At 40.4% G+C, this 24,379-nt stretch overlaps 1 protein-coding gene across 1 annotated transcript in view; it reads right to left on the bottom strand.

Annotated features, from left to right (window-relative positions):
* Nucleotides 1–24,379, bottom strand: part of CPVL (carboxypeptidase vitellogenic like) — a 135,952-nt gene that overhangs the window by 88,963 nt on the left and 22,610 nt on the right. Inside the window, exons 4-5 of the mRNA XM_061198246.1 lie at nucleotides 17,734–17,922; nucleotides 11,227–11,345 (exon numbers count right to left, since the gene is read on the bottom strand). Coding sequence (XP_061054229.1) covers nucleotides 11,227–11,345; nucleotides 17,734–17,922 — 308 coding nt within the window. The remainder of the gene's footprint in view (nucleotides 1–11,226; nucleotides 11,346–17,733; nucleotides 17,923–24,379) is intronic.

Here is a 24,379-nt window from a genome sequence, read left to right on the forward strand (position 1 = left end):
CTTGCCTCCTTTATCAAAGATAAGGTGACCATATGTGCGTGGGCTTATCTCTGGGCTTTCTATCCTGTTCCATTGATCTATATTTCTGTTTTTGTGCCAGTACCAAACTGTCTTGATTACTGTAGCTTTGTAATATAGTCTGAAGTCAGGGAGCCTGATTCCTCCAGCTCCATTTTTCGTTCTCAAGATTGCTTTGGCTATTCGGGGTCTTTTGTGTTTCCATACAAATTGTGAAATTTTTTGTTCTAGTTCTGTGAAAAATGCCAGTGGTGGTTTGATAGGGATTGCATTGAATCTGTAGATTGCTTTGGGTAGCAGAGTCATTTTCACAATGTTGATTCTTCCAATCCAAGAACATGGTATATCTCTCCATCTATTTGTATCATCTTTAATTTCTTTCATCAGTGTCCTATAATTTTCTGCATACAGGTCTTTTGTCTCCTTAGGTAGGTTTATTCCTAGGTATTTTATTCTTTTTGTTGCAATGGTAAACGGGAGTGTTTTCTTAATTTCACTTTCAGATTTTTCATCATTAGTATACAGGAATTCAAGAGATTTCTGTGCATTAATTTTGTATCCTGCTACTTTACCAAATTCATTGATTAGCTCTAGTAGTTTTCTGGTAGCATCTTTTGGATTCTCTATGTATAGTATCATGTCATCTGCAAACAGTGACAGCTTTACTTCTTCTTTTCCGATTTGGATTCCTTTTATTTCTTTTTCGTCTCTGATTGCTGTGGCTAACACTTCCAAAACTATGTTGAATAATAGTGGTGAGAGTGGGCAACCTTGTCTTGTTCCTGATCTTAGTGGAAATGGTTTCAGTTTTTCACCATTGAGGACAATGTTGGCTGTGGGTTTGTCATATACGGCCTTTATTATGTTGAGGAAAGTTCCCTCTATGCCTACTTTCTGCAGGACTTTTATCATAAATGGGTGTTGAATTTTGTCGAAAGCTTTCTCTGCATCTATTGAGATGATCATATAGTTTTTCTCCTTCAATTTGTTAATATGATGTATCACGTTGATTGATTTGCGTATATTGAAGAATCCTTGCATTCCTGGAATAAACCCCACTTGATCATGGTGTATGATCCTTTTAATGTGCTGTTGGATTCTGTTTGCTAGTATTTTGTTGAGGATTTTTGCATCTATGTTCATCAGTGATATTGGCCTGTAGTTTTCTTTCTTTGTGACATCTTTGCCTGGTTTTGGTATCAGGGTGATGGTGGCCTCGTAGAATGAGTTGGGGAGTGTTCCTCCCTCTGCAATATTTTGGAAGAGTTTGAGAAGGATAGGTGTTAGCTCTTCTCTAAATGTTTGATAGAATTCGCCTGTGAAGCCATCTGGTCCTGGGCTTTTGTGTGTTGGAAGATTTTGAATCACAGTTTCAATTTCAGTGCTTGTGATTGGTCTGTTCATATTTTCTATTTCTTCCTGGTTCAGTCTCGGCAGGTTGTGCATTTCTAAGAATCTGTCCATTTCTTCCAGGTTGTCTGTTTTATTAGCATAGAGTTGCTTGTAGTAATCTCTTATGATCGTTTGTATTTCTGCAGTGTCAGTGGTTACTTCTCCTTTTTCATTTCTAATTCTATTAATTTGAGTCTTCTCCTTTTTTCTCTTGATGAGTCTGGCTAATGGTTTATCAATTTTGTTTATCTTCTCAAAGAACCAGCTTTTAGTTTCATTGATTTTTGCTATTGTTTCCTTCATTTCTTTTTCATTTATTTCTGATCTGATCTTTATGATTTCTTTCCTTCTGCTAGCTTTGGGGTTTTTTTGTTCTTCTTTCTCTAATTGCTTTAGGTGCAAGGTTAGGTTGTTTATTCGAGATGTTTCCTGTTTCTTGATGTAGGCTTGTATTGCTATAAACTTCCCTCTTAGAACTGCTTTTGCTGCATCCCATAGGTTTTGGATCATCGTGTCTCCATTGTCATTTGTTTCTAGGTATTTTTTTGATTTCCCCTTTGATTTCTTCAGTGATCACTTCGTTATTAAGTAGTGTATTGTGTAGCCTCCATGTGTTTGTATTTTTTACAGATCTTTTCCTGTAATTGATATCTAGTCTCATAGCGTTGTGGTCGGAAAAGATACTTGATACGATTTCAATTTTTTAAAATTTACCAAGGCTTGATTTGTGACCCAAGATATGATCTATCCTGGAGAATGTTCCATGAGCACTTGAGAAAAATGTGTATTCTGTTGTTTTTGGGTGGAATGTCCTATAAATATCAATTAAGTCCATCTTGTTTAATGTATCATTTAAAGCTTGTGTTTCCTTATTTATTTTCATTTTGGATGATCTGTCCATTGGTGAAAGTGGGGTGTTAAAGTCCCCTACTATGATTGTGTTACTGTCGATTTCCCCTTTTATGGCTGTTAGTATTTGCCTTATGTATTGAGGTGCTCCTATGTTGGGTGCATAAATATTTACAATTGTTATACCTTCCTCTTGGATCGATCCCTTGATCATTATATAGTGTCCGTCTTTGTCTCTTGTAATTGTCTTTATTTTAAAGTCTATTTTGTCTGATATGAGAATTGCTACTCCAGCTTTCTTTTGATTTCCATTTGCATGGAATATCTTTTTCCATCCCCTCACTTTCAGTCTGTATGTGTCTCTAGGTCTGAAGTGGGTCTCTTGTAGACAGCATATATATGGGTCTTGTTTTTGTATCCATTCAGCGAGTCTGTGTCTTTTGGTGGGAGCATTTAATCCATTTACATTTAAGGTAATTATCGATATGTATGTTCCTATTCCCATTTTCTTAAATGTTTTGGGTTTGTTATTGTAGGTGTTTTCCTTCTCTTGTGTTTCTTGCCTAGAGAAGTTCCTTTAGCATTTGTTGTAAAGCTGGTTTGGTGGTGCTGAACTCTCTCAGCTTTTGCTTGTCTGTAAAGGTTTTAATTTCTCCATCAAATCTGAATGAGATCCTTGCTGGGTAGAGTAATCTTGGTTGTAGGTTTTTCTCCTTCATCACTTTAAGTATATCCTGCCACTCCCTTCTGGCTTGCAGCGTTTCTGCTGAAAGATCAGCTGTTAACCTTATGGGGATGCCCTTGTGTATTATCTGTTGTTTTTCCCTTGCTGCTTTTAATATGTTTTCTTTATATTTAATTTTTGATAGTTTGATTAATATGTGTCTTGGTGTGTTTCTCCTTGGATTTATCCTGTATGGGACTCTCTGTGCTTCCAGGACTTGATTAACTATTTCCTTTCCCATATTAGGGAAGTTTTCAACTATAATCTCTTCAAATATTTTCTCAGTCCCTTTCTTTTTCTCTTCTTCTTCTGGGACCCCTATAATTCGAATGTTGGTGCGTTTAATGTTGTCCCAGAGGTCTCTGAGACTGTCCTCAGTTCTTTTCATTCTTTTTTCTTTATTCTGGTCTGCAGTAGTTATTTCCACCATTTTATCTTCCAGGTCACTTATCCGTTCTTCTGCCTCAGTTATTCTGCTATTGATCCCATCTAGAGTATTTTTAATTTCATTTATTGTGCTTGTCATCGTTTCTTGGTTCCTCTTTAGTTCTTCTACGTCCTTGTTAAATGTTTCTTGCATTTTGTCTATTCTATTTCCAAGACTTTGGATCATCCTTACTATCATTATTCTGAATTCTTTTTCAGGTAGACTACCTATTTCCTCTTCATTTGTTAGGTCTGGTGTGTTTTGACCCTGCTCCTTCATCTGCTGTGTGTTTTTCTGTCTTCTCATTTTGCTTATCTTACTGTGTTTGGGGTCTCCTTTTCACAGGCTGCAGGTTCGTAGTTCCCGTTGTTTTTGGTATCTGTCCCCAGTGGCTAAGGTTGGTTCAGTGGGTTGTGTAGGTTTCCTGGTGGAGGGAACTAGTGCCTGTGTTCTGGTGGATGAGGCTGGATGTTGTCTTTCTGGTGGGTTCGTCCACGTCTGGTGGTGTGTTTTGGGGTGTCTGTGGCCTTATTATGATTTTAGGCAGCCTCTCTGTTAATGGATGGGGCTGTGTTCCTCTCTTGCTAGTTGTTTGGCATAGGGTGTCCAGCACTGTAGCTTGCTGGTCGTTGAGTGAAGCTGGGTCTTGATGTTGAGATGGAGATCTGTGAGAGATTTTCGCCGTTTGGTATTATGTGGAGCTGGGAGGTCTCTTGTGGACCAGTGTCCTGAAGTTGGCTCTCCCACCTCAGAGGCACAGCCCTGATGCCTGGCTGGAGCATCAAGAGCCTTTCATCCACACGGCTCAGAGTAAAAGGGAGAAAAAATGGAAAGAAAGAAAAAAAGAGGATAAAATAAAATAAAATAAAGCAATTATAATAAAAAATAAGAAAAAAAATTATTAAGAGTAAATTTATTAAGGAAAAAAAATTTTTTTTAATTTTTAAAAATAGATTTATTAATTTTTTATACTAAAAATAAGAAAAAATTATTTAGAAAAAATTTATTAAGAAAAAAAATTTTTTTAATTTTTTAAAATAAAAAATATGAAAAAACTTATTAAAAATATTTTTAAAAATAGAAAATAAGGAAAAAATTATTAAGAAAACATTTATTAGGAAAAAAAAATTTTTTTAAGCCAAAACAAACAAACAAACAAAAAAAACGGACAGACCTAACCCTAGGACTAACGGTGAGAGCAAAGCTATACAGACAAAATCTCACCCAGAAGCATACACATCTACACTCACAAAAAAAAGGAAAAGGGGAAAAGTTAATATATCCTGCTCCCAAAGTCCATCTCCTAAATTTGGGATGATTCGTTGTCTATTCAGGTATTCAACAGATGCAGGCACATCAAGTTGTTTGTGGAGCTTTAATCCGCTGCTTCTGAGGCTGCTGGGAGAGATTTCCCTTTCTCTTCTTTGTTCGTACAGCTCCCGGGGTTCAGCTTTGGATTTGGACCCGCCTCTGCATGTAGGTCGCCTGAGGGCGTCTGTTCCCCGCCCAGACAGAACGGGGTTAAAGGAGCAGCTGATTCGGGGGCTCTGGCTCAGTCAGGCCGGGGGGAGGGAGCGGTACGGAGGAGGCGGGGCGAGCCTGCGGCGGCAGAAGCCGGCGTGACGTTGCAGCAGCCCGAGGCGCGCCGTGCGCTCTCCCGGGGAAGTTGTCCCCGGATTACTACGGGAGCCTGGCCGTGGCGGGCTGCACAGGCTCCCGGGAGGGGCGGTGTGGAGAATGACCTGTGCTCGCCCACAGGCTGTTTGGTGGCGGCAGCAGCAGCCTTAGCGTCTCATGCCCGTCTCTGGGGTCCGCGCTGATAGCCGCGGCTCGCGCCCGTCTCTGGAGTTCGTTTAAGTGGCGCTCTGAATCCCCTCTCCTTGCACGCCGCGAAACAAAGAGGCAAGAAAAAGTCTCCTGCCTCTTCGGCAGATGCAGACTTTTTCTCGTGCACCCTCCCGGCTAGTTGTGGTGCGCTAGACCCTTCAGGCTGTGTTCACGCAGCCAACCCCAGTCCTCTCCCTGGGATCCGACCGAAGCCCGCGCCTCAGCTCCCAGCCCCCGCCCGCCCCGGCGGGTGAGCAGACAAGCCTCTCGGGCTGGTGAGTGCTGCTCGGCGCCGAGCCTCTGTGCGGGAATCTCTCCGTTTTTCCCTCTGCGTCCCTGTTGCTGTGGGATCTGCGCTGATAGCCGCGGCTCGCGCCCGTCTCTGGAGCTCGTTTAGGCGGCGCTCTGAATCCCCTCTCCTTGCGCGCCGCGAAACAAAGAGGCAAGAAAAATTCTCTTGCCTCTTTGGCAGCTGCAGTCTTTTTCCCGGACTCCCTCCCGGCTAGCACCGAAGCCCGAGCCCCAGCTCCCAGGCCCCGCCCGCCCCGGCGGCTGAGCAGACAAGCCTCTCGGGCTGGTGAGTGCTGGTCGGCACCGCTCCTCTGTGCGGGAATCTCCGCTTTGCCCTCCGCACCAATGTGGCTGCGCTCTCCTCCGTGGCTCCGAAGCTTCCCCCCTCTGCTACCCGCAGTCTCTGCCCACGAAGGGGCTTCCTAGTGTGTGGAAACCTTTCCTCCTTCACAGCTCCCTCCCACTGGTGCAGGTCCCGTCCCTATTCTTTTGTCTCTGTTATTTCTTTTTTCTTTTGCCCTACCCAAGTACGTGGGGATTTTCTTGCCTTTTGGGAGGTCTGACGTCTTCTGCCAGCGTTCAGTGGGTGTTCTGTAGGAGCAGTTCCACGTGTAGATGTATTTCTCATGTATCTGTGGGGAGGAAGGTGATCTCCGCGTCTTACTCTTCCGCCATCTTGCCCCTCCTCTCCCTCTTGTCTTCTTTAACCTCCCAAATTGCGTCTGGTTTTGTTCTGTCGAGTATTTGTGTTAATACGAGGAAAACTAACAATAATGATGATGATGATAATGACATAATAATAGCCAATCGACTTACTGTGTATCTAATAGCAACTCTACTTACTATGTATCAGACACCATTCTGAGACTTTATCATATTATCTCATTTCTCTCAAAACCATTGTTCAGTAGGTATTTTGATCCTCATTTTAAAACAAGGAAACCAATGCTCAGAGAAGTTAAGAATGTGCCCAAGGAAGATCACATTTGGCAAAAGGAGTGGAGCCAAGGTTTTATCCAAGCCTGACTAACTCAAGAGCTATACTTTTAACGACTGTAATCTATTGCCTTTCATGACTCGTTTTCTCAGGATCAACATGGGATGATCAAGAGCAAAGATTTCTCCACCAGAGACCTCATTTTAAAATCTAATTCTGCCCATTTCTAGTTGGGTAACTTGGGGCTAATTATCTAATCTCTGTAATCCTCTTCATCTGTAAAATGAGGATAATAATTCCCTCCTCATGTGGTTTTACTAAGGTCTAAAGAAGAAAATGCACAGTGCTTTATTAGCACATAGTCAACGTTCAGTTAGAACAGCTATTTTAATTGTTAACAGCTATTTTAATTTTTATTGGCTTCACTGTACTTTTTTTAAAATAAATTTATTTATTTATTTTTGGCTGAGTTAGGTCTTTGTTGCTGCACGCGGGCTTTCTCTAGTTGTGGCGAGCAGGGGCTACTCTTCATTGCGGTGCGCGGGCTTCTCATTGCGGTGACTTCTCTTGTTGCAGAGCACGGGCTCTAGGTATGCGGGCTTCAGTAGTTGTGGCTCGTGGGCTCTAGAGCGCAGGCTCAGTAGTTGTGGTGCATGGGCTTAGTTGCTCCGTGGCATGTGGGATCTTCCTGTACCAGGGATTGAACCGGTGTCCCCTGCATTGACAGGTGGATTCTTAACCACTGAGCCACCAGGGAAGCCCTTCCTTGTACTTTTTTTTTATTTTAATTTATTTATTTATTTATTTTTGGCTGTGTTAGGTCTTCGTTTCTGTGAGGGCTTTCTCTAGTTGCAGTAAGCAGGGACCACTCTTCATCGCGGTGCGCGGGCCTCTCACTATCGTGGCCTCTCTTGTTGCGGAGCACAGGCTCCAGACGCGCAGGCTCAGTAGTTGTGGCTCACGGGCCTAGTTGCTCCGCGGCATGTGGGATTTTCCCAGACCAGGGCTCGAACCTGTGTCCCCTGCATTAGCAGGCAGATTCTCAACCACTGCGCCACCAGGGAAGCCCCCTTGTACTTTTTATTCCATGCAAAATGCCTATTCATTTCTCTTGTAGATTGCGTCCCTAACTGCACACCGATTTCAAGTTCTGGAACCCATTATGCACTGATTTGTATATAATAACAGGGGAGCCTCACAGAAATAACAGGAAAAGACAATTAATTTCAGAAACAGCAGTCCAAAAAAATACTCAGAGGATATTACAAGTGTGGCATCCTTCCTGGGTTTTTCATTTTCTCTACCTTCAGTTTTTTTAAGGGGTCACTTCTCTCCTGATGATCGTATCAGCTGCGTCCCTGTGACAGGCAACAAACTAGTATTTCTGCCAAATGAAAGGAACTCTCTCCCATCTCGGTGACCACTGCTTCTCCTCGCATGCTTTATCTCCTTCACCTAAACGTGCCTGGTCCATAATTTACAGCCTGACTGGCTCCGCAGGAATGGCTGCCTTGGGGCCTCGGAGACCTGACTGTGCATGTGGGCTCCCCTGTAAGGAGGTCTTGGAAAAATCTATCCCAGCTGCCATGTGGTGACACCTGGTACCGTCTGTGGTGACAGCTGTCAGTGGTACCATCTTTTCATCTCTGCCTCTTCCTGAAGGTCAGTCTATCACTTCCAACAGAACACTATGTGCTTAAGCATCCTCTTTCCTGCTGTGGTGTTGTTTTTATGTCTTCTGGGATCATCTTAGAATGTATTTAGGGCTATAATTCTGGGCCCAAAAGAACATAATCTGGTCAGGGGGTGCATAGGTAGGTCTTCATTTAATTAAAAGGGGGGCCCCAATAGCACAGTTATTGTTTACTGCAGGGGGTTTCAGTCTGGAAACCAGGAGTGGGTACAGCAGACCCTAAGCCCACTTCCCTGACTAGCTTTATAGTCCCAGAGAATCACCAATATCCTGAATAAAGCTGTTCACCTCTCAGAGGCAACCTAAAAAGGAAAAGACTGGGTCTTTGTTTAGTTTTCATTTGATCACTTCCCTCAACATTAATTGCTGTTTTCACAAATCTGGATCATTACTAAAAAAAAGCCACCATGTAGAAGTCAATGGGGAACTTACTGGTATCATAACCAGCCACCGAAGCAGGAGAGAGAGTAAGGAATCAGGTTTGGTAGGGCTGGGGTGGAGGTGGGAGAGGCAGAGGGTGCAGCGGAGGTGGAGCCCTGGCAGGACTTAGAGGAATACCAAGCAGGATTAGGAGAGCTGACCCCACAGGCTGCACTCGCCTCCTCAGTCCTCCATTCTAGCCCTCATCCTAAGCGGATGCATGGGACAACATACCACCTCTATCGGGGTTTGCCTGCTCTAGGTGTTTCCAATAAAAGGAGTGTGGGCCACTTTGGGGCCAGGAGCACTGAATCCAGGGCGGTAGCCTGTAGGCTAGAGTGATGGTTTCTCAAGTGTGGTCCACCTGCTAATTCTACAACTTGCTGGCCTCTCCCAGTTTACAAGTCAGAATCTCTGGGGGAATGTGAAGATCATTCCTAAGTACAATAAAATGTGAGGATCACTGAGAGAGAACATACTGCAAATCACTAATCCAGGTAAAATTTTCAAGTATCCATTTTGCACAGAATAATGGCCTCCAAAGACATCATATCCAAAACCCCAGAACGTGTGACTATGTTAACCTACGTGGTAAAGGGGAATTAAGGTTGCTAGTCAACTGACATTAAAACAGGGAGATTATCCTGGATTATCCAGGTGGGCCCAAAGTAATCCCAAGGGTCCTTAAGTGAAGAGGGAGGCAAAAGACAAGAGGCACGGAAGGTGATATGAGTATGGAGTCGGCCAGAGTGATGCAGTGTGAGAAGGATTCAACTGATGCTGGCTTTGAAGATGGGAAAAGGAGCCATGAGGCAAGGAATGCCAGTAGCCTCTAGAAACTGCAAAAGGCAAGGACACGCATTCTCCCCTGGAGCCTCCAGAAGGACCACAGCCCTGCTGACACCTTCATTTTAGGCCAGTGAGACCGGTGTTGGACTTCTGACCTCCAGAACTGTGAAATAATAAATCTGTGTTGTTTAAGCCACTAAATTTGTGCAAATTTGTACAATAGCAAAAGAAAACTATACAACTCCTATTCATGATAAATGCCTGTATTCAATGATATGGATAGATGTGATATCACAAACCATACAGTATGGTTTCTGAAAGGCATGGAGTTTAAGGGACTTCCAAGAACATGAGGAAAATTTCCACCTGTTAGAAACAGGTCATCTTTCTAGGCTTAATTTATCTCCTCAAGATAGCTGTGCTGGATATTGGGATATTTACTTGGTTGCTTCTGAAGATCCAGTCTCTACTCTGCTCTGTGCCCTGGTAGACAGATCTCTATGGACCAGACTCCCTTGCCCTTTGGTTTCCAGTTGGGTTCCCCCAATGGGAGGTACCAGCAGGAGAGTCTAGAGGTCACTCAGGTACCAGCCTTGCACTTGTACAACCCTGAGAGTGAGTCTCTCCTTAAAATTTGTGCTCTAGGCACCTTACTTGCCTCACTCAACAGTAACAATGAGGAAGAAATATGTAAGGGGTCCAGGAGAAGCCTTCCCAGAGTGGGTGACAGCCTGAAAACTGCTATGAGCTCCAACTATAAAGTATCTAGAATTCCTCACCATTTCTTATATGCCTCCTTCCACCCACAACTACCTGGTGAACTGTCAGAGGCCATGGTTGAGAAAGTAGAAATGAAAAGTCAAGAAAATACGATCCAACAGTACCAAGAGAAGCAATTCAGTTCAAGCAATTTACCCAGTCATTACATATGCAATGCTGTTATATGCAAATCACATGCAAATATAAATACTACCCTCCATAGGAGGGTAACCTTTTTTTTGTTTTCTCTGGCTTCTAAAGCAAATTCAATTTGGAAAATAAAAATAGAAAATTACCCTGTGGTGGGATAAAATTTGTTTATGCATCTGACTACCTCTTACAATAACCCCAATAGTATCCATAAGCCTAAAGTAATTTGTTCCTGCTGAAGAACTGTGTGACCTTGACGTGAGCTAAATAGAATTGCTAAAGTACAAGCATATACGAACCTGTGTCTGTATGGATATGAGAAGGTAAATAGCTCCCTCATCCAGGAAGCCATCCTAGGTCACTGGTCCTCCCCACCCCTCCCCTAAAGGCCCACAGAGTGAGTTCAGTTCTCTTTCCTCTGTATCCCCACAGAGCACTACTCAGTAAATGGGTATTGGATGCATGAAGGAGTGAGTGTAAGAATGATAAATGGCACAGCAAAATCCATAGACAGAGCAGCCAAATAAGACTACAATTGACTAAATTCAAACAGGCTTAGACAGGCATCACCTGTGAACTTCAGGAATCTCCCCACTCCTTGTCCTTCCTTGGCTCCCCACCGCCCAACCCTGCCCTCAAGTATTTTTAGAACAAAACAACAAAAAGATAGGAAGAAGACTGTGGCAGGAAGAAGGTGGCAGCATTAATATTCTGAACAAGGCTGCAAGGAATTTTAAAAGCCGGACCTCCTCCACTAACGTTTGTTTCCTGCACATAAACAGGAACACCACGCAGAGTCACTGGCACTTATTTTTAGAAAAAGAAAATCTAAAAGATTTAAAAGAAAAGAAAAGCACCCTTAGGTTGGTTGTAGACCAACGTTTCTACCTGAAGCAACAAAGTCAGCTCTTGAGCATCAGTGTCCTGTGAGGGCGCTGCTGCAGGCCTACCTGAGCTGGAAAGAACCAGAAGAAAAGGCTGCTGTTGTAAGTCTTATTCACAGTGATGTAGCCAGAATAACTCGTCAAATTCCATCCTGGGAAAGGAGCCACCGAGCTCAACCATCTCCCTAGTGGGGGAAAAAAAATTTACCCGAGGATTAGACAAATAATAAATACAGGGTGAGCCATCTCCATCTTGGCCAGACTTCTCCCAGGGGCCAGGTCTGGCATGAAGTGATCAGAAAGGCTACAAGGGGATTGGTATAAAGGTGCTTACTGGTAGCAACTTCCAGCCTGCCCTGGCCAGTTCCACATATTCAGAATTCACCATTTAGCCAAGGGCAAGTGACATTTTAAACCTTTTTTTTTGGTTCATATCTTATGAACTATAATAAGTTTTTTTTTAAGAAGAAAAGAAAATCACCTATCCTCAGCTCCACTCTAAAAAGTAAACCTGTTCACATGGGGCCACCTGGAAGGCTAAGGCAGGATAAAGTCACCTAACCCCAAAAGGTGGGGGGGTGAAAGAGAAATAACAGCTAAGGAGCTCTCAGCCTGGGGGAGGCCTGTGTTCTCCACATTCTTCTTGTGGTGAAAGCAAAGGGCCTGCCACTTCCACTAAGGGAAATGCACCAGGCATGTGGGGAGTAAGGATGGCTGGGGCCGGCTGGGGAGGGTGGGGAGAGGCAGGCAGTGAGACTGTGGGTGATCACGTGGCTACTCAGAAGGAGGCAAATAGGACAAGGGGCAGCTGTAGAGGGCAGAGGTCCTGGTTTTCTAAGGGCAGCAAAAGGACAGAGACAGGGAGGAGGAAAGAGGGAATGCTCAGAGAGGTGAGGCGCCCAGGAGTAAACAATACTAACAGCAATAGAACTAACACCTACAAGGCCACTATACCAAGGGCTTTACATTACGTGGTAGGTATAATTATTATCTCCACTTTACAGATGAGAAAGCTGAAGCACAGAGAGGTCAAGTAACTTGCCCAAGGTCACACAGCTAGTAAAGGAGAGCTGGGATTTAAACCCAGAAGTCAGGCTGCGGAGTTAGCTCCTGCCCCTACCCTGCTACACTGCATCTCAGCTAGAGAGTTAGTCAAAAGGTATAAGTAGCAGGGAGTGGAGGGGGAAGCAGTGATTAGGAAAGGAGTGGAGAAGGAACAATAAACAGGTAGGAAGCAGGGTGTGGTGGGGAAGTCTGGGTGAAGAAGAGTCCTTTAGGGGGAACAAAGCAAGTGTCTCCAATAAAAACAAAATCGTTCAAGAAAAGCTACTTAAGTCTGAGACTTATTAAGTTGGAGACTGTTTAGTAGACAGTAGGTAAGGAAGCTCGATCCTACTCATGTGCCGCCAACTAAAGATGTCTTCAGTGGGGTACCAGAGCCCATGGGCCCTGGAGTGCTAATTGACATCTCTTCCCAACTCGGCGTTCAGTGACAGCACAGATAGGATGCAGTAAGCCATAGTGTCAATGTGGATACTGATTTGTCCACCCTGGGCTTTGTGTGAGGATCAAATGAAAACATGCATATGACCCTTGAGCACAGAGATGGACATAAAATAAGGGCTCAGGCAAAGAGAGGGATGATTCTCATTAGCCTGTGGGCCACCCCAAGAATAGTCTAGAAGACTTTGCCTTTTTGGGGCTCAGTCCAGTTCCCCCAGGAAAGACTGTTTAATCCAACCTCTTTACCTCTTCCCCATTCTCTTCCCAATGAGATCTATCCCTCCCCACCAAAAAAAAAAAAAAAAAAAAAAAAGACAAAGAACAAAGAAAGATTTTAAGGAAAAGAAAAAGGAGATGTTTTGGGGAAAGTGGTATGTGCCTGCCCTTCCCATCCCCCACCCTTCTCTTTCCCATCTTTGCTTCCACTCTCAATTAGCCCGCAGAAAGATCACCTCCAGGGCTGGGCAGCCTTTAAAACACTTCTTTTGGCCTTTTTTTTTTTTATTGAGGTGTAATTGACATACAACATGACATTAGTTTCAGATATATAACATGATTGAATATTTTTATATGTTGTGAAATGATCACCACAATAAATCTAGTTAACATCCGTCATCACACACAGCTACAAATTTTTTTCTTGTGATGAGGACTTTTAAGCTCTACTCTCTTAGCAACTTTCAAATAGCAAGACAATATTATTAACTACAGTTACCATGCTGTGCATTACATCCCTGGAACTTATGTCTTTTGTAGCTGGTAGTTTGTACCTAAAACACTTTTGAAATATTTTTCACAAAACTATTAATCTTCTCAAAATCCAACAGAGATCCCCCAAAAAGGAGGGCAGAGATCCAAAGGCTGAAGCGTTGGGAATGAGTGAGATGTGAATCCCAGAGGGCTAAGTGAGCATTTGAGAAAGACAGAGAAAAATGAGAAAGGTCAAAGTAGAATGAGAAAAAGAGAAAACATATAATAGAAAGGAGCTGGAGGGAACGGACTATGGGAGATGGGGTGATTGAATCAATCTATCTCTCTGAGACCAGCACAACATAAGGTCTGCTGGCCTGCTCTGAAAATGACTCAGATGCTTACCCAGTCCTCCCTTTCTGAGCATTGTAAAGTTGTTTCTCTGCTGCCTTGTACTGACTGGGGTATACTTTCTATCTTCCCTCCTGGATCAGGGGCTATTGGGAAGCAGGGAATTTGTCTTGTTTATCTTTGTACCCCCAGGGACACAGTATGCTGATTTATACACTTGAGACATTCGATACACATTTGTTAATGAATAAATGTGAATGAATGAACTAAAACATGACACATTGGCAATGCACTAGGATTAGCTTACTTCTACAAAAACCTCCTAAGGCAGGCAGGCCTTATTAAGATCTCAAGAAATTTAGAAAAACTTTTCTCTGGCCCACAAAAAAGTGTTTCATCCTGTTTTAAATTTCCTTTAACTAAACCCCAGTGAAATAAAAGTTCTTTCAACTAAATTGATTTTTTGCATTTTCAAATGTCCCTGTTCATCCTTCTAGAATCTATTAATGGAATGTGGAAAATAAACTCCCAAGATGGAGGAGTTTCTTTCCTCCTGGAACCGTGACTCATAATACAAATGTTTAAAACAGTTGAAAAAAGGAAAAAGGTTTTCTTTGAAGCGACTTCACTTCCTACTTATTATTTACTGTGGTTACCAGTGCTTGTGATAGTAACACTTTCAAAAAGATTAGAGTATGACCAAAGAAGGGCTTGAAGCAGTTAATCAGGCACTTCATATTTGCAAAGACTTGCATCATCATCAGGATGGACAGGACACTACCAGGCCATAAGTAATAATAAATTAAGACCTAATAGCAAAATATTCTTTAAAGCTGGTGAAAAGGCAGTGTCTGGAAACATGCTAAAACTGGTCTCCTACATTCATTTTATTTCAGAGAGTTAGGATTTATTCTAGCTGCAGAGAAAGCAAACATGCAATTACAGTTACATAAAACTAAGCCAGTTAGTTTATGTTGGGGATTTTTAAAAAAATTAAAATTTCCCTTGTCTTTTTGTGAATTACTGTTTATCTCAAAAATGTTCCATTACGATATTAAGACTCATGTTCCTAAGATTCTGACAGACTTGATAAACAAAAGGGATTCAGGGGAGTGAGCTGACCATCTGTCCAGAGCTTCCTGAACTTTCAGTAAAGCGGATGAATACAATTATCCTTAATTGTGTTGTCAGGACTGCAGTTGAATACCCAGATGTACCTGATTTTGGATTAGCCATTTAAAATTCTGTTCAAAGATTTTTGACAGAACTTTAGAAAGTGACATTACACCAGATTTAATATTTTAAATGTTGTCACTCATCAGATGGTGATCTATCAGGCTTAGCACAAAAGGACAGAAGATAAAACAAACCATCTCCCTCAGAATCTTTCTTTACTACTGACACCCATGACTGTGAAATGCTTGTAGGCGAGAAATCCAGGAATGGGAGGGATGTGGACAATCTCTCAGGCAGATTTCTCTGTATTCTTTGCACATGTTCTACCAGATGTACGATTCAGAGACACCATGGCCACGTTGTCTTAATGCTTTGTTTAAGCTGTCTTACTCAGTATTCACAGGCCCTTTCTTATTTGCCCAAATCTTACCCTACACCCTCAAGTCTGGTCACATAGCACAGTGGTTCATACCTCAGGCTCTGGAGTCAGCAGAGATAGGTTTTAATTCCAGATCTGCCACTTACTACCTTTAAATGGTCCTGGGCAAGACACTTAATTTCTCTGGGCTTTAGTTTTCTCATTCGTAAAATTGGAACAATAAGTATTCATTTTTCATTAGAGTTGCTGTAAGGATTAAAAGAGCTAATTTGTGTAAAGCATAATGCCTGAAACATAGGTCTCAAATTTAAATTCTACAAATATTTACTGAGTGCCTATTACATACAGCCGCTGTGCCAGGTACTCGGGATATAATTACTACTAAATGTTAGCTATTTATTGATATTATTCTTACTACTACTACTACTACTACTACTACTACTACTACTACTACTACTACTACTACTACTACTTTCTATCTGGATTATGCCAACCAACAGGGATAGCTTCCTTCTAAAAATTTCCAGCACGCCTACCTCAAACGTAATACTTTAGAACTTTAGTATGCATTGCCTGATTACTTAATTGTTTCATGTGTGTGCATCTGGTCACTCCAAAAGGGGACAAGCTTCTTAAACAAAGGAAAATAAATTATAGCAGGCGAATTACAGAGCGCAAGTCAGAAAATTTGGGTCTTAGACCCATCTCTGCTACTATTACCTGTGTCCCCTTGGGGAAGTCATGTAAAATATTTGAGTCTCAAATTCCTCATCTGTGAATTGGCAGGGTTTGGTTATCAGTATTTAACTCCTTTTCAGCTCTAAACGAAATGATTTGCTTTGATTTACTGTGAATAAACATAATCTAAGTCATCAGTATCCATGGAAGCCAAAAGGAAGGCATATGATCCAGTTTGGTGGATTTGGATTAATGATATTTTGCCTCTTCATTTATGTCTAGTGATATCAGCCTATGCCATTGGGCTACCATCTTTTCATGACTTTTCTACATCAAGCAAAAATGAGTCTTTAAAAAAAAAAAGACTACACAGCCTCACTACATTATCACTGACTATATTATCAAAGTTTTTCATCTTTTCTTAGAAAAGAGATGGTGAAACATGGAGCCAATGTATATTTCAGACAAAGATATATGAGCAGGACTCCAATGCACCCTTAAGAGGGGACAATATTTTGGTTTTAAATCAAACCAAAGACAAAAATGATGACAGCCTATTGACTATGAGAACTAAAGAAAAGTTGCTTTATTTTAAACTTCCCTACAGAGTATATACATTTATTTTAGATCTTTAAAATGATCATTTCCCTAAAATTTCCAGTTTCAGTTCCACATTCCCATGAAATCTACCAACTTATCAGCCTCGCAAGCATTAACTCTGCCTTCCCACCTGTGACTAGGGATAAACTCCAAAGCAAACACCAAGACCTCCATCCATGGATGCTCATCTCCTTCAAGAAAATGTTCCAGCAACAGACGTCCCACCCCAATCAACTTTCCCCTCTCTACCAGACTATTTCCATCATTATCTCCTACCCTCCGTAACTCTCTTCCTGACCCTTCCTGACTCCATAACTCCCTCCAGCCACCACCCCATTTCTCTGCTCCCTTTTACAAACAGCTCTGCCTATATACCATTTTATAGTTCAGGAGTGTCCTGAGGTCCAGAAAGATTACCTAATTGATCCTACACAGTGATTTACCTAAGCATGAAGAAGCATTAAGAGCAGAGGCACATCATAATTTTTAGTCTCTGATGACATCAAAATACACTTTTTTTGTATTAATAATAGAAAAACCCACAAACTGTAAATAAAAGCCATCAGCAAACACTAATATTTAGAGAGCAATTTACAGGTTATAAAGAGTTTTCACATGCATTTCCTCATATGATTCTTTTAACATCCGTGAGACTTGGGTGGGTTGTTTTTTCTCCATCTTATTAATGAGGAAACTGAGTCCTAGGATGTTCAGGTAACTTACCAGGCAAAGGGGCCCAGCACAGTGGCTGTGAGCTTAGACTTTGGATTGAAGCTGTCTGGGTGTGAATCCTGCATCTACCAGCTGGTGCCTGTATGACTCTGGCAAGTAACTTCATCTCCTTCTGCTTTAGTTTTCTTGTGTGTAAAACGGGTGCACCTCCTGGCTTGCTGCAATGCTAAAATGATTTTTATATCAAATGCTTGGAAGCAGTAACTGACACGTAGTAACCAATTGTAGACAGGCCCTACACTAGTTTTATAAATAGATATGCAGGGACTCAACCACTGGTTAATCTGACCCTGATGAACTTTCATTTTAGCTCTCAACTCTGATACTATATGACACCAAATCATTAATATTTGAAATAAAACAATTGAGTAAAATACCAGAATGTATTTTGGATCCTGTGAGACAACTGCTAAAAAAAAACCCAACTGTTGAAACTATACCAGTGGTTTCTGATTTAAACTTACCTTCTGCAAACTTCCCAGCTTCAATATAAGGAGTTAGGAATAATGGCTGTCCTGGATCTCCTTTACGTGGTGTGGAAACATGGGCTTCTCTGTACAAGGAGCGAAACAGCCCATCACCACCAGGGCTGAGCACCACCAGGGCCAGCAAAGCAAGTGCCTTCCACATGGCACCAACCGTTCTGTCTAGACCTAGGATGGAAACAATAACATTCCACAAATAAATACAGAGTAAATATGTACCGAGCCCCTTTACACTCAAGACATTCATTTAGTTACTCAAAGAAAAATATATATAAAGCTCTTTGCTAAGTACCTTAGATACAACCTAAATAAGATAGACCCAAAAAAAAAAAAAAAAAAAAAAGATAGACCCAATCCTTGCTCACCCTGAAATTAACAGTCTAATGGAAGGCTATTCAAGGGATTTACAGCACAACTAAAGAAACAATTTATATTTCTAAAACTGTGGTCTGGAAAGTAAATTTGATGAAGGATTACATGAAGCATCAAGACAACAGGGACTCTGTAAATAGATCATGAAATGAGTGGGAGAGACAGTCATCTGCTACAGGCAGAGGACTGAGAACACATTTCCGGCCAAGAGAACCTAGGAAGGCCTTACCAAGGTCGGTGGCGGATAAAAGGTGGGTGGAACTCAGCTAGGCAGAAGAAATGGGGAAGGCATCATTGGTGGGAGGCAGAGCTTGAGAAAAGGTGAGACCTGAGTTGTCCCTGGGCATTTTGCATGTGATTTCTGGTCACCTTTCTATCTCTTACAAATCACTAAACTTTGCATCCAAGAACAAAAAAGGAAGAAAGAGGAGAGGGAGGGTCCTACAACAATTTTCAGGCCCCTGCCCCTATAGTTAGCTGACAAATGAACTCAAGAGTTAGACTTCACACTTTATTAACACAAAGCTTTCCAAGGATCTTCCACTCTGATGTCTGCTTAGAGTATTCATCTGAGCTGATAATAATAATGGCGTAAAATTGTACGGTGATTTCTCTAAACTTGTAAACACATAAATTGTATTTACAATGGGCTTTCCCATGTATTTTTAGCTGATTTGAACATCCTAATAAATCAACCAGGAAAGCGAGGATTATTATCATCAATCTTAGACAAAGAAAACTTGACTCAAAGGAGTGCCTTATCCATGGACATCAAAGTAGAGAAATAGGAGCTAGTATGCAATCAGGGCGGGGACCATGGTAAGGTGAGTCTGGTGCAGATGCAGGGTGGGAACTCATCTTTTATTAAATTTTGAGATTTTGTCTATCGTGGGTTTTTTTTTTTGCACTATTTTTGATTTTTTTCAAATATTGCATTAAAATACTATTTATCTTGATTACTGAGTTTTTTGGCACTCTTAAATTTTATATCCAAGGCAGGTACCTCACTTGCTTCCCCTTAATCCTGACTCTGCTAACTATTATAATGCCTACATCAGTGCTATTACATTACTCTGCACTGCTGCTAGTTAAATACTCTGCTCACTCAGATTTCTGGATGCAAAAAGAAATATACAATTTATGCAAATATAATGCCCACTTTTGACTGTTCAGTGCTTTAAAATACAAAGCCACTAAAATACCTTAAAAACTCAAAATGTGTAGAAATCTATTAATCACATGCTTATCACAACCCAACTTGGCATAATAGGAAAATATTGCTTGTAGCAAATTTAAAAAGCTTTTCAGCCACATTTCCCCAATAAGATAAAAGTTTATAATTATAATTTGATTGAATACATAATCCTTGTCAAGTCTTTCATGGTTAACTTAATAGAACCCCCCAGACTTAATGTAAACAAGCCCAACCAAATAGAGTATGTAGCTAAAAAATGCTTTTCTCTATTATTTACTATAATAAGGAACAAAATGAATTTAGAAACTAAATTTAGCTTCCCAAGAAGGCCAAGGGTAATTTAATGATCACTATGGCACTGATAATACATTTTTTTAAATTATGAGAACTTGTTACGCTAACGTTTTACTAACAGCTACTTTTAAGGAAGGCTTGAATCAACAATCTTACTCTCTAACAGGTTCGCAGGGAAAAAAAAAATCTGTGGTATTAAAAACATATTGGAAGAAGCTCTTCCATTAAGAGGTTTTTTCCCGTGGGCAGAAACAAGAAACTAATCATACCATCTAATTTCTCAATCTTTCTGCTGCAAACATCCAGCCCCCGTTAACGGAAGTCATTAATATTTAAATAACCAGGGTAGTTACAGCACTTCTTCTGTAAGCAGATGTTGACTCAAAGATGTTAAAGACAGAAAGGTAAAACCAGTCTCGTTTCAACTGACATAAATCTAACACATGAAAGTAAGAGTTGGGTCAATTTAGGAGCTCCCATTGACATTTAATCAAATAACTATTAGAGTCATGGTTTCCCATGTAGGTGAATTAAAGCAACAACATACTTCATTTCACTGTTTCATTTAATGGTCAGAATTCCTGGACTGCGCTTAGCTGTCATCTCTCCTAATGAAAACGAAAGCCATGTCATGAACGGAGAAGTGTTTTTTTTTTTTAACATCTTTTACAAATGTTTTTGCCTATCCTAAATTAGCCAGAATCTTTTTATTTATTGAACATTTATTGAGTACTTTCTAAACTAATAAACCCTGTACTGGAAGTTATTGCCCACAGAGAGTGAAAAAAAAATTATTAACCCTACATTGTATCACGTGTCTACTTGAAGTGATATGAAAACATTCGTGCTATTTCCAGTTCAAATACATCCAACTGAAGGATTCAGGCAAACTATTCCTCTTAATAAATGTTCAGAAACAAAATAAAATCTAGGCAGATACAAAACAATATTGGCAGAATCAAATAAGCTAAAGGTCAAAACCATGTGATTCACTAAAACTGTCTTACTAAGCCTTAAATATTACAATTGGAAATCATGTGTCTAATGTAAATTTTTTTGATATAAAAAAGCTATTTATCACAGTGTTATTTAGAATAATAAAAACTGTCAACAATGTAAACAATTTTAGATAAGTAAGTTACTGTACATCAAAAAGATGGAATTATATACAGCAATTAAAATGACTCTACTGAGAATGTTTTGGAAAATATACTAAAATATTAGGTAAAGAAAAGCAGACTATTAAAATAGTTGTATGGTATTTTCTCTTTATTTAATACACTTAAGAATTTCTACATTTTCTACAATAATTAATCTTATAATTAGAAGAAAATTATTTTCGGTTTTGCTTTTTTATCACACAGTGAAGCAACTGGTAGGCATGGCTTGTTCCTTATTCCTTATTACTACCTGGTTATGACCTCTCACGTTTCCTAGGAGTAAGAGTTCTGTTTGTTCTTTTAGAATAAGTTCTGCTCTCACTAACATTCTGTGAAGATGTGTCCTGATCTCCTAAAACCATAGAACCTCAGAGACTCAAAGTAAAGTTTGTCTTTGGTGAATTAAAAGGCTCTACACTAATGTGAGATGTTGTTCTAATAATAATTACTCTTATTATATTTATATTTAGTTCTGCCTGGAGTAGAGTCCATAACGAATGTGCATATAATTGGTACTAAGCAAATATTTGTTGAACTGGTGGGTCTAAATAGTGAATCATGATATGTTAGACATATGGGCGATAGTAGATGTTCATATGGTTCAATTCCTTCATCTCACAGACTAGACAACCGGACAACTAGAGAAGTAAGCAAGTAACTTGTAAGTAAGATTACACCACTGGTGAGCAGTGGGTCCAAGACTCAAAGCCAGGACTCACTTATGGCTCTAAATCTAATCTGCTTTCCACTCTCCCATCTTTGGTTATGATTATATATATTCAAATATTTTGACTCTTATTGTCTCAGTAGATAGTAACAGTCTGTTATAGTCCTAAACCCCTTTCATTAGATCATTAGAGCATGCAGTAAAAAAATAAATAAACAAATGAATATACAGAAACATTAATAAGTAAGTCTTTCTAGAGAAATTTGGGTTTTAGAAACGATTTGTACTAATCCAGGTTCTAACACGACTCATTCACTGAACTTTGGGCAGGACACTGACTTTTCTGGGTCCTGGTCAATGTGTTAAAACCAATGGTTAGATTTCCAGAACTGTGAGAGCCAGCTGTTCAACACAGCCATTGTTTAAAATTAAACTATAAAAGCTTACCATTAAATAAGTTATATTAAAAACGTAAGTAATAAATACTCAAAACTCATCACTTCTTAACTATTTTACTACATTTTACTATCATCTATGCTCTGGAGTTATATTTTTCATATTTGTCTAATGGACAGATTATATAATGGTTTGTTACTGTGCATTCCTTTCCAACTTGGTGTTCAGTAACATCTCGTAGCTTGAAATCAGCCATGGCGGGAGTATTTACACCACAGAAATCAGAGACACCACAAATCAGGGCTTCCCCTGCCCACCCTACCCCAGGGAACTAGATGTTCAACATTTACCTGCTCATGTGAGTCTCACATTCCTTATTAGAAAAATGAGCTGGAAACTACGTTCCATCAACTCACACCCCAATCTAATGGAAATGATCAGAAGAGACAAAAGGGGAAAATATGCCAAGCTGTCATCCGTGTGTAGAGGCAACCAGTAACATGCCCAGATAGGCAAGGCTTCGAGAAAAGAAACCTGAAAAAGCCACTGGAAAGTGTGTGTTCTACCAGTGAAAAAAAGAATCGGAAACAAAAACTCCAGAATGAGGACAAAGAAACAAAGAGCAACCGTGTCAAGCAGCCCTATGTTTTCCTCTTCTCTCCTTCCCACGTCTCCATTTTACATTATAGATTATTCCAAACAAAGGATAAAAATAGTTCACATAATAAATGTCATAGCTGCAATTAAAACAATTATTTGGAGTCCCCTCACATATTTAACCAGCTTTAATAGCTCCCAACATAAGAAAAACATTCCCCTGGACAAACAAACAAAAAACGGCCAACTAGTAACAGACGTTTCCATGAAATCTGTAATTAAAGAAAGGGACAAGGAAGTGATCCCTCTATTCAAAAAAGACTCAGTCACCTCACAAGATTATTCAGGCATATCCAAAGCATTTGAATCCTGTAATGAAGGGCTATTGTGCAACCCTGAATTAAATACCAACCCAAATCCCAAGTCAAGCTATTTTTGTTAAAGGATTTCCTTGCCAACAAATGGTAAAAGAAAACCTTTATTTAGAAGGATCCAGCATTCATTTTCCTTAGGACATCATTTTAATTTCTAAAATTGATATTTGAAGCACTCTTTTCCCAGAAGGGACATAGTACATGACACAAGGTGATGGGCAACCTTTTGCTGAAGCATCACTGAGACTTACATGCCTATCTCCTTTCCACAGGCTACCCCTCTGGCATCAGACAGTGGTGTCTAATCTTGCTAGTTGAATTAGTCATCCCTATCTCTGCTACCATATCCTCGGGCTCACAGGAAAGGGAAACAAACTCGAGTTACGTGGCAGGTAGAGAATAAAAAGAATCAGGAAGAAGAGGAAATAATACTATCTGACACTATAGTAGGGAGCTTACCTTGAAATCTCACTCCAACCAGAAGGAAAACTTGCATGGGGGTAGGAAGTACAAAGTAGACATGTCCCGAGAAAGCTTTCGACAAAATTCAACACCCATTTATGATAAAAGCCCTGCAGAAAGTAGGCATAGAGGGAACTTTCCTCAACATAATAAAGGCCATATATGACAAACCCACAGCCAACATTGTCCTCAATGGTGAAAAACTGAAACCATTTCCACTAAGATCAGGAACAAGACAAGGTTGCCCACTCTCACCACTATTATTCAACATAGTTTTGGAAGTCTTAGCCACAGCAATCAGAGAAGAAAAAGAAATAAAAGAAATCCAAATCGGAAAAGAAGAAGTAAAGCTGTCACTGTTTGCAGATGACATGATACTATACATAGAGAATCCTAAAGATGCTACCAGAAAACTACTAGAGCTAATCAATGAATTTGGTAAAGTAGCAGGATACAAAATTAATGCACAGAAATCTCTTGCATTCCTATATACTAATGATGAAAAATCTGAAAGTGAAATTAAGAAAACACTCCCATTTACCATTGCAACAAAAAGAATAAAATATCTAGGAATAAACCTACCTAAGGAGACAAAAGACCTGTATGCAGAAAATTATAGGACACTGATGAAAGAACTTAAAGATGATACAAATAGATGGAGAGATATACCATGTTCTTGGATTGGAAGAATCAACATTGTGAAAATGACTCTGCTACCCAAAGCAATCTACAGATTCAATGCAATCCCTATCAAACCACCACTGGCATTTTTCACAGAACTAGAACAAAAAATTTCACAATTTGTATGGAAACACAAAAGACCCCGAATAGCCAAAGCAATCTTGAGAACGAAAAATGGAGCTGGAGGAATCAGGCTCCCTGACTTCAGACTATATTACAAAGCTACAGTAATCAAGACAGTTTGGTACTGGCACAAAAACAGAAATATAGATCAATGGAACAGGATAGAAAGCCCAGAGATAAGCCCACGCACATATGGTCACCTTATCTTTGATAAAGGAGGCAAGCATATACAGTGGAGAAAAGACAGCCTCTTCAATAAGTGGTGCTGGGAAAATTGGACAGGTACATGTAAAAGTATGAAATT

The sequence above is a fragment of the Eubalaena glacialis genome, chromosome 8, assembly GCF_028564815.1.
Source record: "Eubalaena glacialis isolate mEubGla1 chromosome 8, mEubGla1.1.hap2.+ XY, whole genome shotgun sequence".
NCBI classification, from domain to species: domain Eukaryota; kingdom Metazoa; phylum Chordata; class Mammalia; order Artiodactyla; family Balaenidae; genus Eubalaena; species Eubalaena glacialis.